At 60.2% G+C, this 11,755-nt stretch overlaps 2 protein-coding genes across 2 annotated transcripts; one reads left to right on the top strand and one right to left on the bottom strand.

Moving 5' to 3' along the window:
• Window positions 1–540: 540 nt before the first annotated feature.
• On the top strand, window positions 541–6,238 carry CNIH2 (cornichon family AMPA receptor auxiliary protein 2). The gene is made up of 6 exons (XM_090258192.1): window positions 541–690; window positions 4,287–4,355; window positions 4,795–4,842; window positions 5,082–5,194; window positions 5,272–5,415; window positions 5,603–6,238. Exons 1-6 carry the CDS (start codon window positions 610–612, stop codon window positions 5,628–5,630), a joined length of 483 nt encoding a protein of 160 aa, XP_090114318.1. The 5' UTR covers window positions 541–609; the 3' UTR covers window positions 5,631–6,238.
• A 376-nt stretch (window positions 6,239–6,614) lies between these two features.
• Window positions 6,615–10,724, bottom strand: YIF1A (Yip1 interacting factor homolog A, membrane trafficking protein). Its single transcript, XM_090258183.1, has 8 exons — window positions 10,482–10,724; window positions 9,697–9,908; window positions 9,428–9,532; window positions 9,234–9,312; window positions 7,753–7,810; window positions 7,446–7,601; window positions 6,922–7,015; window positions 6,615–6,817 (listed from the first exon to the last, which is right to left on the bottom strand). Exons 1-8 carry the CDS (start codon window positions 10,510–10,512, stop codon window positions 6,671–6,673), a joined length of 882 nt encoding a protein of 293 aa, XP_090114309.1. The 5' UTR covers window positions 10,513–10,724; the 3' UTR covers window positions 6,615–6,670.
• Between the last annotated feature and the right edge of the window lie 1,031 nt (window positions 10,725–11,755).

Here is an 11,755-nt window from a genome sequence, read left to right as displayed (position 1 = left end):
TCCCTCTTGGCTTTACCGGGTTCAAGCCAGCTGTTTCTGCCCGCTGGGACAGGGACAGATCCTTCGCACTTAAGACCGCTCAGTACGGCCCCCTGACTTGGGTGAGGCCGCTCAGTGAGAGCAGGGTTGTGTGCGCTGGTCCGAGCGGACCTAGTGTGATTGCGGCTCCGGTGGGTTCATCGCGTGACACGGTGGGCGCGTTGAGGGGTGGACGTGCCTACGTGTCCCTGAGGTTGGGGCGGGGTGGCACCCAGGCCGGGTCAGGCAGGCGGCGGGGCTCACCGAGACCCAGCCCCGCCCCGGGCGGCTCGCACGGCGGTCCCGCCCCAGGCTCCGCCCCAACCATCTTCGCGGGCTGGAGAGAGGGATCCGCGGGCGAGAGATCGCAGGATGAGCGATCGGGGCCCGGGCAGTCGGCAGCGGACGCGCCGCCCGAGCCCACCGGCCCGCGGCCCCGGTCCCGGCCACGCCGCCAGCGTCTCTCGAACCCGCGCCTGAGCCCTGCGTGCCATGCCCGGCCGGCCCTAAGTGCGGGCCGGGGCGGGGGGCGTCCCCTTGTGCCCGGGCCCCGCGCTGGCGCCCCCCGGGCTGCCGGCCGGCGCGGGGGCCATGGCGTTCACCTTCGCCGCGTTCTGCTACATGCTCACCCTGGTGCTGTGCGCCTCCCTCATCTTCTTTGTCATCTGGCACGTAAGGCTGGGGCTGGGGGCGGGGTGGGGGGCAGGGGGCTCACGGAGCGGGCGGGGCAGCGGGAGGGTACCGGTACAATGATGGTCTTGGGGCCCAGGGAAACTTGGAGCCTCCTCTCTGCTCTCCTCCATCAGCCGGCTTTGGTTTGCCCCCATTAACGTCCCCATCGTCGGCTTCCTTCCCGGGAGGCCCCCCTTCCTCTGCTGCCCCCGCCTCTCTGTCGGTATGTTAGTCGGTCCCTGACTCCCTTTCCTGCCCCAAGCAGCCTTGGGGTGTGGAGTGGAATTCTGGAATTCTTGCCTCTTTCTGCATATCCCCCCAACCATCCAGTTGCCCCCGTTTCCGTTGGGCAGTTTGTCTGTCTGCCCCCCCCCCCCCTCAACCTTTGTGGGTTTTTCCAGCTGGAGTGATGGAGTCGGTTACTATGGCAACTGCATCTGTTTACAGGACCCACAGATCAGGAGCCCATTAACCCTTTCCCTTTCCACCCCCTCCCTGACCCATCTGCGACTGGCTCTAAGCAGCCCCAGAGACCTGGCCCCCACCACCAGCTCACCTTAGGCTTCCCTGCCCCTCCTGCCAGGGCTTTCCCCCATCAGGGTTCCTCCCCCCTTTCTAGCTTCCCTTCTCTTCCTGCCCCCGCTTTCCCCTTTGTCTGGTGTTCCCTTGGGTCTGTCTCTCACTCTGGCCTGGCCTCACACCTGGCCCTTGAGAATCTTCATGTCTCATTCCTTTATCCTGATCACCCCCATGCTCTCTGGGGCCTCTCAGTGGTGCCCCTGCCTGGCTCCCGTCCTCTCACTACAGAACTATCCATCCGCCTTCAGCTCACTGTTTGGGGCCTGTGGCCCCCCCTTCACTGCCTCCTTCCTCTGTCCCTCCTCTACCCCCACCTGATCGCGTCCACACAGCCGGCCCATCTTGGCCCTGGCCCACTCAGCAGGGCGTCCTCTGCTCGCTCTTCCAGCACACGCACTGATCTTCTCCTCTGGGGGGGTCAGCCCTGCTACCCTCCCTTCCTCCCTTCCACCTTTCCTCCCTCCCTTCTTCTTCTCACTTCCTCTCCATTGCCTCACCTGCTCCTTTCCTGGTCTCTCCACTTCCTCTCCTTTCTTTTCCTGGGACCTGCTGCCTGCCTGCTCCGTCATCCTCCCCACCCCTTGACCAGCTTCTACCCTGCCTGTCTCTTTTACATCAGGACTCCGTGGATTCAGGCCATCTCATGTGTGCGAAGAGTGACCTCCACAGGTGCCGTCACACACGTCCCCCATCTCCAGCTTTCTCCCTGGCTTTGTCTTTCTTTCTTTGGGTCTCTCAGTTGCTTTTCCTTTTCTCCGCCTTTCTGTTATCGCTCCTTCCCTCCGTTCCCCCTGGGTCCATCTTGATCTCTCTGAGTCTCCTATCTCATCTGGGCCTTGGACGATCCAGTGGCGTAGAAGCAGGAGGGCTGGGGTCCTGAGGACTCAAAGGACTTGAGGCCGGGAACACAGTTAACTGGCTCCTGGAATTCAAGAAGCCCCTTTCCAGGCCCCTCCTCACCCAGAGGCCTCCCACAGCCCCTATGGGGGGAGGTGTCTCTGCCCTTAGTGGGTCCTCAGAGAGCTCTCCCATCCAACTTGTCTCCATGCTTCCTGAGAATATGCTCTGGGTGGCTTTGAGGAAATCAAGGATGAATAAGACTCATGCTTTGCCCTTCTGGGGTTCCCAAATTGGGAGAAATGGCCCAAGCTCTCTCAACAAATATTTATTGAGCACCTACTACATGCCAGACACTCTGTTGGCTCAGCTCTCTAGCCGCGTGATCTTAACAAGTCCCTCATCCTGACTTTGTTTCCTCATTGTTGGTAAAATGGGCTCGTGGTGTATACCTCACAGGGCCCAGGGCAGGACCTGCTCAGGGGATGGGGTGGGGACAGGAGGTGTGGTCCTCAATCCAAATTGGCAAGAACTAGAACCCCCAGATCCTACCCCACACCCTGAGCCCAAGCCCACTGGTTGTTAAGCAACCCTGATGGTGAGTGACGCGTGTCAGCTGTCACCGTGGGGAATTGTTTGTTCCAGGGGGCTGAGTCAGCGCCAGGCAGCCTGGGGGGGTGGAAGGCGAGACACCTGCCTCCTGCTGGTGGTGCCAGCACTGGGGCAGACAGACAGCACCCTTCTATTCCCTGCTGGACCCTGTTGCTGTGCCTGGCAGGCAGGTGGCTGCCCAGAGTCAGTAGGAAGTTGGGGGTGCTGTTCCAGATGGCCCCCGCTCCCTCCAGGAAGCCCGTGTTCTCTCCCTCCCGGCCGTCTGGGGTCTGGGCTGCTTGGGTGTGGTGGGCCTGCTGCCTCAATCTAGGGCTGCTGCTGAAGGGAGGGAACCCAAGAAGCCTCCTCTGCCAGCCCTCCTCCCATGCCAGCTCCCCCCAGGTCTGTCTAGTGATCCCCTCAAATACCTTCTCCTCCCAAGTTCCCCATCCCAGGGAGGATGCTGTCCCAGCAGGTGCTCCAATACCCAAAGGCACCTTGGGCCCCCTGCCTCCACTCCGCTGCTATTCGAGCCCTCTGGAGTCTGGCTTCTAAATAGCTCTGGAACCCATCCACACTCTACATCCCCACTCCCACTCTGTCTTCACTCAGATCACTGTCAACACCAGACACTCTAACAGTCCCCTCACTGGTCTGAGTACTCTAGAGTCTGAATTAGAATCCTGACTTGCCATTAACTAGCTGTGTGGTCTTGGACTACTCACTTAACCTCTCTGTGTCACTTTCCTCATTTGCAAAATGGAAACAATAATACCAGTACCTGTATCATGAGGTGGTCACAAGCATCGTGTACATCTTGGCTGGAGCTGTTAGCCAATTTGTACTTTCTGCTCAGCCAGTCCTAAAACATCAACCTGACCACCCCACTCTGCTGCTCCCTACCCCTCAGTGGCTTGTCCTTATTTTTATATTAAAGTCCAAACAACTAACAGCTGGCTCTGGCTCTGATGACCTCCCTGGCCCACCTTTCTCCATTTTCTTCTTTCTTCCCACACACCTCACACTTTCATTCTAGCCCCATGGAACCTGCAGCTTCTTGAATATTCTTTTAGCTCTATGCCTTTGAACCTGCGGTTCCTGCTGCTCAGACTGCCCCCCTCCCATTTGTTCACCAGACAAACACTTACTCCAAGTCCAACCAGAAGCCCACGTCACCCCCACACTGGGTCAGGCACCCACTTCAGGGTCTCCCTGTGCCCTGCCTCCCTGATCACCCTGGAATGTACTTATAGTTCTCCCAAGCCTGGGGTTCTGCCCGGGCAGGGGCTGTGTCCTAGGCCTCTGGGGTCCCAGTGCTCAGCACAGGGCTTGGCAGAGAAGACACCATCTCTTGAGGTGTTTTGGATGGAGGACCATGGACATTGCCTGACTTGAACATCACTAGGGTTCTTTCCAGACTGTTGTGTGACCTTGGGCCAAGCACCCCCCCCACAGGCCTCAGTTTCTCCACCTTTGCAGCAAGCCCCATCTGGTGTGGTCTCCATGTATTACTAACTATCCCACAGAAACACAAGTAGAGGGCCGTAAGCCGCTGCCCCAGCCCTGACAGGCACACGCCCCTTCCCCAGATCATAGCCTTTGACGAGCTGCGGACTGACTTCAGGAACCCCATCGACCAGGGGAACCCAGCGCGGGCAGTAAGTGATACATGTGCTGTGCCGAGGTGTGTCCGTCCGTCTGTCTTTCCATCTGTTGAGGGATAAGGGAGGATGGGGGACTGGAAGACTGGTGTGTGTGGAGGGGTACGGGTACTGGGGACCTTGCCCCTTCCTCTGTCTGTCCCCACCCCCAGAAAACACCTGGCACGGGCTCAGGGCTCGGGTTCCTCCTGGTGGGGCAGCTGTTGCCAGGCTCTGGGCTGTTGCCGTGGAGACGCGGGTGAAGGTCCCTCCATGGTGATGGTTGTCATGGGGACGGTGGGGCGGCTTCCCTGCTGTGCTGACAACGCAACGCCGCAGGCTGCTCTGGTGCCCCCTGGCGGCCACGTGCAGGGCGGTGCGGGAGCGGTGGGGCGGCGGGACTCCCCAACGCCTGCTCCGCCTCCTTCCCCATCGCGACTTTTTCCTCCCCCTACAGCGCGAGCGTTTAAAAAACATCGAACGCATCTGCTGCCTCCTGAGGAAGGTCAGTCTCAAGGTTGGGGGCAGGAGGATCCTAGCCCAACTCGGCCCCACTTTCTGTGACCTTCCTCCTCTGGAGCTTGTTTGATGGGCTTTGCTACCTGGCAGTGGGAGGCCAGAGGCCCTTTAGTTCCCCGAGGTGATGGTGGGTAGGCAGCTTCCAAATCGCAGCTCCCTTCTGTGCCCTCGAAGCTTGGGTCTGTCCTGGCACCAGGCCACTGACCTCTCACCCTCACTCCCCAGCTGGTGGTCCCCGAATATTCCATCCACGGCCTCTTCTGTCTGATGTTTCTGTGTGCAGCAGAGTGGGTGACCCTGGGCCTCAACATCCCCCTCCTCTTCTACCACCTCTGGAGGTGAGGGCAGCAGCGCCTCAGGGAGGGTGGGGGGGGGAGCCTGGAGGGTGGGCACTCAGGCCCTTCCCTGGCTGCAGGTACTTCCACCGCCCTGCCGATGGCTCTGAGGTCATGTATGACGCGGTCTCCATCATGAATGCTGACATCCTCAACTACTGCCAGAAGGAGTCCTGGTGCAAACTCGCCTTCTACCTGCTCTCCTTCTTCTATTACCTGTACAGGTGAGGCCCTGCCCACAGGGCAATCAGAGAAGGGGTTCCCCGTGCCTTCAGACCCAGGAATAGCTGGGCCCCAGGTTCCTCCCTTTGCCCTTGAGGACTGAGAGCAGCCCAGGGTGTGACGTGGGGGGCGGTCAGTACCTGGGCCTGCTCAGGACCCGGCTTACTGCTTCGCCTCGTCTTCCCACAGTATGGTTTATACACTGGTGAGTTTCTAAGGGGGAAGCCGGCCAGGGAGTGAGCCCAGAATGGACCGGACGCCTGTGCACCCCCAGCCCTGCTCCTCGGCCGCAGAGGCCTCAGCCCTAGGGAGGGAGGGGGCACTGGTGCCCCCAGCCTCCTCTCCACCCCCCAAACTGCTGCTGCGGGGACCTCCCGCCTTCAGAGCCCCCTCCCCTTGGACTAGGGCTGGGCAGAGCTCTAAATAGGGGCAGGAGCTCCTCTGCCAGCCTGTTGGCATGGCAGTCTGTCCTGGAAGGGGCAGGACCTCTGGCCTTGTCCACTTCAGGGGGAACTTGGCCCTGCCAGGGGGCAGGGCTTGACCCTGGAAGTTCTGGGCGCCCCCCCTCGACTCCCACCCTGAGGCTCCCCCTGCAGGTGGGGAGGTACCCACACCCAGAATGAGCAGGCTCAGCAGGGGGGCAGCCCCACTCCTAGTCTGCCCTCTCCCCTCCCCCAGGCTCTCTCTTCAGACTCCTTCCTGTTCCCACTTACCCCACCCCCAGTCCACCCTGTCTCTTGAACCTATTTTCTATGTTGCCTGGAGGAGTCCGCACCCCCTCCCCAGCCATTTGTGACAAAATATGAATAAATTACTGCAAACACATGGGCCCCAGTTCTCCTCCTGAAAGGCTTGAAGAGATGGGGCAAAGGGACTGCATAAGGAACAGCCCCAAGCTAAACCCCCAGCACAGCTGGACTCGTCCCACCAGCCAACAGACCCCTCTAGGGACCCCTTCAGATGGATCAGAGGCCTTCGAGGTCTCCTTGGCAGCTGTCCCCTTCCATCATCGCTTTTCCAGACACAGCCATTCCTAATGAAACCCTTCCGTCTGCCTTCGCGGCAGCATTGAGGTCACCAACGCAGGAAGCCCTCCCTGGGTTCCCCTTCTTCTAGACAGCCCCAAGCCTGTTCCCCCGATACTGCAGAGGCCCAGAGGCGCCAGCAACTCCCCCTCACGCCCTAGAGACAAGGGTCAAAGTCAAGGAAATCAAATCTTCACTGTATGGAAAAATCAGAGCCAGTAGGGATCAAAGGTCACCGGACCAGGTGGAAGGTCAGCCAGTATATGATGAGGGGCTGGAAGGCTGCAGCTCCCAGAGTCAGGTAGAGCTGGAGATGCTGCCGAGGGGCCGGGCCCCCCATGCTGTCGGGACCCAGGGTCGCTGTCCGCAATGAGCGCACCTGGAAGAAAGGAGAGCTGAGGCTGAGCTGGGGCCATAGGGAGAGGGGGAGGCTCATCCCTGCTCCAACCCGGGGCAGAGGGGGCGGGGGCAGCCCTGACTCACAATGAAGTACATGAGTGCAGACGAAGTCCAGGCCAGTGCCACGTAGTAGCCATCACTCCCGAAGAGCAGCCCTGTGAGCACACTGAGGATCATCCTGTGGGGGGCAGGGATGAGGAGAAGGCTGGAGACACCCCCAAGGGTCCAGGCCTAAGCCTCATCCCCCCCACCCCCAGCCAGGACCCAGAGCCCAGCATGGACTGCACCCACCACCTCCCAGGACCTTCTACCCCCAGTCTCCCTCCACAGGGACCTCGACTCAAAGTGAATCTGGAAGGCCCAGGACTCAGCCCAGGACTGGGAGATCTGAGACCCCCTTCACTACCCCAGCTCGAGGCCCTTCTCCCCTGTGCTCCCATGGTGACGCACGTTCCCAGCCTCCTGACACTACACAGGTCCTGAGGAGTCTGCCCCAAACAGCTGGCTCCTCTATGATAGAGGAGCTAGAGGCAGAGAGAGGGCCAGGAATCCAGGGCCACAGACCCCCTCCACCAGGCCCGCCTCCCGCCTGGCTCCCAGGTGCTCACCCGACATATTTGTAGCCGCTGTAGGCCAGCAGGTGGAAGGTGCTCAGGTCACTGCGTACGGTGGCCAGGTAGACACCCAGGAGCAGGGCCAGCACCTCCAGCACGACCCACACCAGTGCTGTGCTTGCACACAGGCCCAGCACCTCTGGGGAGAACCTGTGGCCGCACGGGGGTGGGATGGGGTCGGGGGAACTGAGAACCAGCCATCCTGTGGCAAGGGTGAGTGGGGGCTGGGAGTGGGCTTGGGACCTGGCACAGATCCCCTAGGGCTGAGAAGAGTGGGGATGGGGAGGGGGTTGGCACTGACCTTTTCTGAATGCCCAGTGCCATCCCAGCCAGCAGCACATAGGTGATGAAGGCCATTGCTGCCAAGAGCCAGAGATGCCATCAGCCTGGTTTCCTCAACCAGAGCCCCCTCCCTTCAGCTAGGCATCCGAGGCCACTGACACCCCGGTCTCCCCCTGATACTTCCCTCCCTGCATATCCCAACCTGGCCAACTTTCACACTCAGCTCCCCGGCACCTCGCCTGGGATGCCCTTCCCCGCTCAGCCCACTCCCCCTGTGTAAATGACACCCGATCCTGCTCTCAAGGACCACCAAGCTACCTGCCTCGCTGTCCCTATGCTAGGAAATGCACCAAAATTTCCTGCTGTATCTCAGAATCTACATCACCGGTCAAGGCTATAGCTCATCCTTGACCCACAGGCAAGGGCCAAACTGACCTCAGGGAAGACGACAGGACCAAAGTGCAGGCTGGACGCACCCTCCAGGCTGCCCCCGGAGCCCGGCCCACGGAGCTGGCCTCACTGCAGCCAGAAGTTCTAAGTCTAGGCCTTGGTGCTAGCTACAGCTCTGGCAACCCTGCCAATGCAGAGGGTGCCACGTTTAACTGTTTTCACAAAAGCTCAGAACCAACGGGAGCTGGGTTTTCACAGCCTGAACTCCAGTTCTGTCCTCGGCCTGCTGAAGTGCCAGAGCTGACGTGCCCACCAGAGGGCAGGGTCTGAAGTAAGGAAACCAGCTCCACCTGTAAGCACGTGGCTTCCAAGATATTTACGTGTCTCAGCCTTGGCTTCACCATATAAAATGAGGATGGAATGCCCACCTCACTCAGTGGTCCTAAGAGGGAAATGCAATGCAGGATGAAAGAACCTGTGTCCCTCCTGGGGCAACTGGGCTGGCTCGCTGCCCTCCCAGCAGCTTCTCTGAGGCCTGGCCTGGGCCTTGGCTTGTGCAGGCCACAGAGCAGAGAGGAGCAGATGTAGAGTCTGCCAGCCACGGCCAAGTGTGGGCAGCCTGACCTGTGCCATGTGGATGGGCACTTTGGGAACTTAGAAGCGAGGGATGTGTGAGCAGTCCTTGGGGGACAAAAATTAATGATAACAACTGCTATTTACTGCGTGCTTCTTATAGGCCAGTTGCTGTGCCAAGTCCCTGTCACCTCACTGAGTCTCCACAACAATCCTTTGCGGTAGGGACTGCTGTTACTCCTGTTTTACAGAAGAGTGAAAGTAGCCAGCTGAGGTCCCACAGCTGGAAGGTGAAGGCCAGGTCTAAACCCAATGCCCAGGCTGGGGAGGAACATAGTCCAAGTCAGGCGGCAGGAGGTCACTGAAGGCACGCCCGGAAAGCTCCTTACTGGTCACCCCACTGTCTACCTGGTATCTAGTGAGTGCCATACACAAAAGCACCACGAGCAGACGCTGAATCAATGCATGAGCCTCTCTTCATTGGTGCCTCAAGACACAGCCCCCCCCCCCATACCCTAGCCCAGGTCAAAGACTCACTGGGAATATAGAGGTCAGGGGCATTGAGGTCTTGTCGCGGGGGCAGAGGGACATCACGACTGTACTGCACTTCCCAGTTCTGGCAATGGCAGCAGCGGAGGGTCAGGAGGAAAGACAAGAAAGGAAAGAAGGGGGTTGAGGTCTGGGGGCCAGACTCGGGCAGGACGAGGGAGGCAAGGGTTCCACCAGCTCACCTGGTGTGTGTAGGGGAAGACGAGTAGCCCCAGCTTCTTGGCCACATAGGCTGTGTCCACAGCGAAAAAATACTTGAGTTTGTTCACAGACACAAAACGGTGCAGCTGAGAGGGGAGAGGGGAGGCTGTGGGCAAGCTGCACCCCGAACCTCGGGGTGCTCTTCTGTGTGCTTCTTCCCTGAGGGCTGCTGTGAGGATTAGGTGGGATCCCATGATGTCCCAGCCCTGGCCAGAAATCCAGCCACCCTTGCCCTGGGGGAGGGCCACACCTCCTTGTGCACCATGTCCTTCCCGTGGGATGCGATGGAGCTGCCATAGACCATAGCCATGTTGGCCATCGGTTCTCCGAGCAAGTGGTTGACATTGAAGGCCACATCTGCTGCTGGGGCTGGGTATCCCCCTGGATGGTTGGAGTAACCACCGCTTGTGTCATCGAAGAGGGGAGGGGGATCCGGAGCTGCCCGGGCCCTGTGCTTGGAGCCTGTGGATTTGTAGGTACCAAAATAGGTGACAGGAATACTAAGCACGAGCCCAAACCACCGTCCCTTCCCCAGAGGTCCTTTTCCAGAGGTGCTAAATGTAGGCAAAGAGCTGAGGTAGTGCCTGGAAGTGGTTGCCCACCGGGGACTGCTGGGACCTTCTCACGGGAAGTAAGTGATCTCTGAACTGAGACTTGGAAAGTGAGTAGAAGTTTGCTGGGTGGCAAAGATCATGGCGTGGGCATCCCCAAATGAACAAAGGTGGGAAAGGCGACAGCTGGGCACCCGAAGACCCAGGGCAATGGTCAGGGACCCTACCAGGGGCATGACAGGGAAAGGAAGTTCTGGAGGCGGGCTCCGTTCGTGCCCGGGTTGGGCATAGAGATCCCAGCTGTGCTGTCACCGCCCGATCTTAGCTTCACCGAGAGGGCGAAGTCCAGGACGCGTGGCCGAGTCGCGCCGGGAAGGAACCCGAATGACAACCCCCGCCCTGGACTGCGGCTACAGCCGCCCCTTTCCCTTAGGGTGAGCGGGCACTTCGGAGAGTCGGCCCGCGCCCCGCCCGCCCCACGCACCGTGAGCTCCGTAGCCCGAGGGATAAGCCATGGCCGCGACGCTCGCTCTCTCGGAGGGCCCGCTGCGTCGCCTCGTGGGTACGAACACTAATGAGGCAGCCGCTCCGCTATCTGGGCACCGACCTAGGTTACCAGGTAGCCCGACACGTCCCGGACTGCGCGACCGCCGCCACCATGTCTGAGCGTCATCCTACGCCACCCGCCATTGGCTCCTCGGTGGCGTCGGCTCGTCCCAATTGGTTACTGGCGCTCCATCGCCGAAGCGGATTCGGCAGTAGTCAACTTCCGGGAGGGGGAATAGGCGGGGCAACTTGAGGCGCTCTCGGATTGGGTAGTGGATTTGCTGGTTCGGCGGGAACAGCCAATAGATGTGTTAAGGTAGAAGGGCACTGAGAATTCCGCGCCTGCGCAGTGTGGCACTTGACGAAGTCTTGCCACGACTACACCGGGCGGACATCAGGCGGAGACCCGGCGGAGACCAGGCATAGGCAGGCTGCGGCTGCGGCCCGGGAGCCGGTCTTCACTCGCGGCACATACTCCAGGACGGACGGGGGCGGTGGGGCTCTGACCAATCCCCGCCCCTGCCCCTGTGGTCTTTTGCCCCTCCCTCTCAATGCTCTCTTTCCTCCCCCTGTCCCCTACACCGTCCCAAGGCCTGGCATGGAGCCCGAGGTGCCCGGAAGGTGGTGGCAGGAGCCCGGGACGGACTTTGACATCGCAACTGAGTCCCAGGATGCTGACTCCTTCTCCCGCCTCCCACCACTCCTCCTCTCCGCGCGGGTGCTGTCCGCCGTCCGGTGCTGAAATGCTCTCCACCGCTGCCGCCGCCCTGCAGACCCCGGGAGCCTGCTGCTGGAAGGTCCTGCGCTCTCAATCCACTCAAACACCGTTACACATTTTGAAAAACTGGAGGCCAGAATACCTGAAGTCCAGGGATTGTATGGTGTAGTTAGGATAGGATCCTGACCAGGCCTGTCCCGTGGTCCAGAGGATTTGGGGATAGAGAGATCCGCTTCCGAAGCTGAGGTTGAAACACCTGAGTCATTGCTGGCTCTGCGCTCATCTCGAAGTGAGATCCCCCCCAAAGCCTCACTCGTCATTCCGGGGGCTCCTTTCTCTCCACCCAGTTTCTGACCTCTCTCACCCTCCCCAAAGACAGTCCTCAGGGGCCAGTCTTCTCACTTACCTCAGACACCACTTTCTAAAGAGCAAGATCAGGTCCTCTGTGACCTGCCTGTAGTTAGCCACTCAGCGTCCAGTTACACTGGGTGTCC

This window comes from Furipterus horrens, unplaced genomic scaffold, assembly GCF_987537825.1.
Source record: "Furipterus horrens unplaced genomic scaffold, mFurHor1.1.pri manual_scaffold_2, whole genome shotgun sequence".
Taxonomy (NCBI): domain Eukaryota; kingdom Metazoa; phylum Chordata; class Mammalia; order Chiroptera; family Furipteridae; genus Furipterus; species Furipterus horrens.
The sequence above is the reverse complement of the archived record's forward strand: the minus strand, read 5'-3'. Positions and strand labels throughout refer to the sequence as shown.